This window comes from Neolamprologus multifasciatus, chromosome 20 (genome assembly GCF_963576455.1).
Source record: "Neolamprologus multifasciatus chromosome 20, fNeoMul1.2, whole genome shotgun sequence".
Taxonomy (NCBI): Eukaryota; Metazoa; Chordata; class Actinopteri; order Cichliformes; family Cichlidae; genus Neolamprologus; species Neolamprologus multifasciatus.
This window is the reverse complement of record NC_140458.1, coordinates 24371536-24377603: the sequence shown is the minus strand read 5'-3', so window position 1 is coordinate 24377603 and position 6068 is coordinate 24371536. Positions and strand designations below refer to the sequence as shown.

At 38.9% G+C, this 6068-nt stretch overlaps 1 protein-coding gene across 1 annotated transcript; it reads left to right on the top strand.

Annotated features, from left to right (window-relative positions):
* Positions 1 to 274: 274 nt before the first annotated feature.
* LOC146494975 (succinate dehydrogenase [ubiquinone] iron-sulfur subunit, mitochondrial-like) lies at positions 275 to 3493 on the top strand. Its single transcript, XM_085146200.1, has 8 exons — positions 275 to 422; positions 1241 to 1374; positions 1484 to 1569; positions 1686 to 1822; positions 1910 to 2026; positions 2692 to 2793; positions 2900 to 3022; positions 3104 to 3493. The coding sequence occupies exons 1-8, from the start codon at positions 363 to 365 to the stop codon at positions 3182 to 3184; spliced, it is 840 nt and encodes a 279-aa protein (XP_085002326.1). The 5' UTR covers positions 275 to 362; the 3' UTR covers positions 3185 to 3493.
* The last annotated feature ends 2575 nt before the right edge of the window (positions 3494 to 6068 follow it).

Genomic DNA, 6068 nt, shown 5'->3' with positions numbered 1-6068 from the left:
GAAAGAGTCTCATACGTATGCTACTTTCAGGTGCTGTCGGAAAAATATGGATGACCAATGATTAAACCTACCCCTACGGCCCAGCTAAGTGATTAAGCAGAGTTTCATACATGATTGTTAAAATGTTAAAATGTTCTCGTTTCATGCTTCACGTAATTCTGCACGAGCTTTAGTCAGAGCAGACTAATATGTTTGACGACTTTAAAGAATTTCGAGAGGGGACGTGAAGGCAACAAAAAAGACGTTCACTGCGTCAAACACGTAGGGGGCGTGGTCTCGGCTTACATCAGGAGCACAGACAACAGCATTTCACGTAAAGTGACCGAGACTATTGTGGCTGTCAGAAATATCCAGGCAGAAACATGTCGGTGGCGTGTCTGAGTAGAAATGTTTTGGCTTTTAGGAATTCTAGTGTGATGGTGGTAAGTAGAAAAAAAAAAACCCAACAAAAAACATCTAATTCGATATTTGAAGGCTTCACTGACGTAACTATTAATGGCTGTTTTTGTTGGTTCGTGCACCGTTTACTTTTTTGCTAGGCTACAGGATATTATCACAAAGTGTTTATGCCTATGTGTAGCATATGCCTTTTTGTATCCTATGCCTATGTGTAACTCTGACTTGACAGAGTACTTGACAGAGTCAGCTGTCAAGCGAAAACTGTCGGATAACTTTTTTTCCTCGTAAAGACCTCTTTGTTGAGTGGTAGTGCATATAGGTTATACACTTCATAACTTCTAATAAATATATCAGTTATTAATGCATTAAATTAATCTTTTATTTGTCCTGGAAGAGTCAGTTAGATAACCAAAGTCCGCAAGGTGATGTAACGCTTTCAGTTCAGTTCTTTCAGGCCTCCACTAGGGGGAGACTCCATACTATCTTACACAAAAGGAGCGTACAGTAAGTAACTGTGTTGTGTAAATACACAACACGACAAAGACTGATCTGAGGGCATCTAAGTGTACTGTCTGTCATTATAACTGTAAATTAAATGCCCTTGTTGCTGTTGTTCATATGAGGGAATGCATTAGCACTCGTACTAGACTCTTGTATTCCAGGATACTCCCAGATTAGTTTTACATGACACCTCCAACAGGAATGTCACATCATGAGGCATCCCTTTGTACATATCTAATGTTTTTAATTGGACTGTGCTGTTGTACTGTTCTTATTCAGATACCTTGGGAATGTTCACTTCAGTTCATTTGGGATTGTTTGTTTACTATCTGTGGTACAGATGGTGCGTCATGCTCAGACTGCAGCTGCTCTGGCTCCTGAACCCAGGATCAAAAAGTTCCAGGTTTACCGCTGGGACCCCGACAAGTCCGGAGACAAACCACGAATGCAGACGTATGAAATCGATCTCAACACGTAAGTCACGAACTGGTCATTGAACAGAAGGCTGCTGAGCAGTATGTTTACTTTTTACTGCACGTTTTATGCCATTGTCTAATCTACTGACGTGTCCTCATTATTACAGCTGTGGGCCGATGGTTCTGGATGCCCTCATTAAGATCAAGAATGAAATAGACCCCACGCTCACATTCAGACGTTCCTGCCGTGAGGGTAAGAGAGGCTATTTGGATTCTGTTTGCACATAATAATGTGAACAATTTCTGAATGAAAGAAATCAGTGACTTGGTTTCAGACTGACTGTCTGTGAATATCTCAAATATCTTCAGGTATCTGCGGCTCATGTGCCATGAATATAAATGGAGGAAACACGCTGGCGTGCCTCAACAAGATCGACGCCAACACTAGCAAACCCACCAAAATCTACCCGCTTCCACACATGTATGTCGTCAAAGATCTGGTGCCTGTAAGTACTGCGAGAAAACAAGCGACGTGGAAGAAAATATATTACAGTTTATTACATTCATCATGTGTCTCTCCTTATTACCACCAGGATATGAGCAACTTCTACGCGCAGTACAAATCCATCGAGCCCTACCTGAAAAAGAAAGATGAATCTCAGGAGGGGAAGGAGCAGTATTTCCAGTCAGTGGAGGACAGACAGAAGCTGGTAGAAAAAGAAAAAAACTTATTCTTTTAATCTCTACGTGATTCACATGGTTAACACAAGCAACATTGAAGCCATTCAGTACTGTATAACACGTTGAGAACTGATCGCGTAACCCAGAGATGTCAAACTTATTTTACATTGCTGACCACATACAGCCAACTTTTATATTATGTAGGCTAGACCAGTGAAACTCCACTTTCTGTCAGTCTTCAGAAGTTTAACTACAGATTTAATCAATGGGATATCTTATTATAAGATGAAGAAGCTTCATTTCAACAGTGTGCCTCGGTTTTCCTACATGATAAAGAAATGCTGCTGTAGTAAATTGGAAGAAATCTGTCAGCCTGACTCTTTTGGCTTAAATTGTAAGAAGTAAATGTGTAAAATTACAGAAATCTATAATGTAATTACTTTGCTGTATTGTGAGATGCCATGGGGGAACTTTTTGTCATTAGGAGAAGCTGTAAAGCCTGAGGAATGCAGTTAAAAGTCCAAATGTCTGTCTTTCTTCACACTGGGCCGATTCTGGCCCCCAGGCGTCATGCTTGACACCTCTGGTTTAACCATTAAAATAAATAATTAATTTGGTAGCAACGTTTTAGGAGCTGTTGCTAATTTGAGTAAACAGGCAGAATAAGCTGGTATTTGACTGTCTAACATAACAGGATGGCCTGTACGAGTGCATCCTCTGTGCCTGCTGCAGCACCAGCTGTCCCAGCTACTGGTGGAATGGAGACAAATATCTTGGACCTGCTGTCCTTATGCAGGTAGGTAATATATTATATTATTATTATAATGTTAGGGAGATAGCTCTTTTTTTTAACTGCTGGTGGAGATGCCATTGATACTGAATTTGGTGTCTTTATCCCACAGGCGTACCGGTGGATGATTGACTCCCGTGATGAATTCACAGAGGAGCGCCTGTCTAAACTTCAGGACCCCTTCTCGCTGTACCGCTGCCACACTATCATGAACTGCACTAAGACTTGTCCCAAGGTGCTCCGATGTGACCAAACACACACTTCCTCACAGTTAAGACTTTCAGTTTCTCACTCTGTCTGACTCACTTCTCTACAGGGACTCAACCCGGGAAAGGCCATCGCTGAGATCAAGAAAATGATGGCGACTTACAAAGAGAAGAAAGCAGCAGCTTCATGAGTGTGTGAATATGAAACTGGTTCAAGATCCACTGAGAATACCTCAAACTTTGGAGGCCAGCTGTAAACCTTGCTTAGAACTGTACATTTTGTGCTCTTGATGAGTGTCTTATGTGTTTGAATGAGTCCAAGTGTGTTTAAGTGAACAGGAAGATGGAAATTCTGAGAAAATGATGCTAGAAATGCCGTACAAGTGTTGTGACATGTTGGACTACAGTTCTCCTTTTTGCATGCAGTACTACATTTGCTTGAAATTGTATCAGATTGTTAATATTTATATGCATAATCATTAAACTCAAGTAAAGCTTGATATGGAGGCCATGCTCATATGCTGATCACCTTCGCAACTTTCATTCCAATACTGAAGGATAATGAGATGAAAACGTATCAAATGTTTTGTCACAGTGACATAATTTTCTGCTCATGGCAAAGAGGAAAAAATAACCTATGGTGAAAAATCTGCACCTGTTGTCATAATGACAAGCGCTACCCGAATTCTAAATTTTGATGTCCTACACCTACAAGCTGCCCAACAGCTACGGGGCTGCATGTGTTATTGATCTGTAGTAAGCCGATTTCACTGTGTAAACGAGAACATTTTTTTTGGACCATAAATATTCTTAGCAGAATGAGTAGTGGTAAAATGTAACCAGGTAATATTACACCCGTGTTATGCTAAAGCACTGTCTCCATACCAGCCTTTGTGGTAGTGCTCTGTCATACTGCACATTCTGGTATTGATCCAACACTAAGTAAATACAGGGCCAATATTGTCGATACCAGTACCAATACTTTTTATCTTTAAAGGTACCGACGCTCTTATTGGTATAGATACCAGCTATGCCAGAAAGAGCAGTGTGTCATGAGTTTGCAGATTTTAGATACATTCTAATGACCACTAAAACAGATTTTTTTTTTTTTTTTTTTACCTCCCACAATAATTAGTTAATACAGTAATTCACACTTTTCAGTTTTGCATGTATGTTGAAACTTTTCTTTTGAAGACCTGAAATGTGCCTGTCTCTAACCAACTTTAGGTCAGCTTCTCTTGTTTTAATGTGTTGTAGGCTATAAATAAAATAGAGGTGACAGTCAATGCAAAAAGATTCAAACATTTTTAGTAGCTCATGTTTCAAGTATATGTTTTCATTGGCAAGTAAATAATTTATTTAACACATTTATTAATTTATTATTAATTTATTTAACTGCGTGGTGAACTTGGATAGAAACAAAGTATTGGTCCTATCGCGCTGGTATCTATACATATAAGAGCGTAGGTATCGATATTTGGATTAATCCACCCAAGGGCGTAGATTTGGCATGGACGGAAGGGACATGTCCCAACCAATATCCAGCAATTATTGAATTTTCCCCACCAATAATTTGATCTCTTCGAGTAAAGAAAAACAAACCCAATAGAAAGAAATAACGATCTGTCAACGTCTCATTCGGTCGGCGCAGAAAGAGTTAAATTACGTTCTCTACTGGAATCCTACCTCATGTGACAAATATGGCCAATGTGATTGGCTGTGCCTTTCAGGGAGCTCTATTTAGTTTTAGCAGCGCCAAGCCTGCGCTGCAAGGACCTGCAAGGAGGAGAGGAGGATGGCAGCGCAAAGGAAGAACCTGGATATAAGAAAGTATTTTTCAAAGAAACCTGTAAGTTACAAGCTCCCTCATAAAATGTGTCCGTCATAACAACGTTACAGGCTATGCTAGGCTTTGGCCCACATCAGTCTAACATTTGAACCATGAATAACGTGTTTTGGAAACTAACTGCACAGCAGGCAGCTCTATTAGTTATCTCAGTCTCACAGAGCAGCATTTCTAATTTTGATTTAATTAAACTGTCAGAGAAAATGGCAGCCTCGAGCAAGCCAGGATATTAGTTTACAGAGGCTGTTAAAATTATACGTCTAACGTTAAAATTTCATCCTAATGGTACTAACATATTCATAGGGTTAATTTTGAGACAGTATATCATGAGGTAGCCATGATTTTGCAAATATTCCACCTTGTAGTGCAGTTTGCAGAAATTATTTTAAAAATGCACTCACCCTACAAACATTACTGATGAGTGACTCATCAGTAATGTTTGTATAGTGTGCCTAAAATGTTGCATAATTTTGCTGAGAAATCTTTTACTTTGTGGTAATCTTAGATGAGTAGTTTTATGGACAAAACCCACCAGGTCATTCAGTGTTCCCTTAGTGCTAATGTATATAAGAGATGTTGGTGTAATATAACTGAAGTAATGTTGTTAAGTCCTTAAAGTCATTTTCTTTTATTGTCATGACTGTATTTGAAGCTATTTTTATTTTTGTATGATACCTGATTTATATGGAATATGGCTGAAGTAAACTAAAGTCTAAAATACATTTAATAGTAATTTAACATTATATAATTCACATATAAAACTATGAATTGTAATTTTAAATGGTTTAAAAGCATGTAGAATAGCATATGTAGGCAAGTATATTTCTCCCTTTTTATCAAGAAGCAAAGACAAAAAGGTGGTTCGGTGGTTGAATCATCCGTCCCCACCAATGCCAAAACCAAATCTACGCCCTTGCACCCGCCTCTACTCTTGGCGATGGCTGAATACGATTGGTTGGTATTTAAATTTAATTAAACGGGTTTTCCAATATTAGGTCATAGCATTTTATTTGTTATTTTTGGCCATTTAATAAAAATGTAAACCTTTCTTTTCGTGTAAGGCCAAAGTTAATTTGTTGGATGCCAATTTTCTTTCTAGGGACATGTAAACATGACATGTTTTTGTCATGATATGCGTGATCCACATGAACTGCACCTAAAACAATAACTGTTCACGCATATCATGACGGCTTTATTTGGGAAAACGCGCCACGTGAAATAAATGAGCA

Excerpts from the sequence above, each read along its gene's own strand:
- LOC146494975 (XM_085146200.1), top strand. The coding sequence starts at position 363 with ATGTCGGTGGCGTGTCTGAGTAGAAATGTTTTGGCTTTTAGGAATTCT. Across the intron at positions 423-1,240 it reads GGAATTCTAGTGTGATGGTG|ATGGTGCGTCATGCTCAGAC; the intron begins GTAAGTAGAAAA and ends TCTGTGGTACAG. Across the intron at positions 1,823-1,909 it reads TCGTCAAAGATCTGGTGCCT|GATATGAGCAACTTCTACGC; the intron begins GTAAGTACTGCG and ends TATTACCACCAG.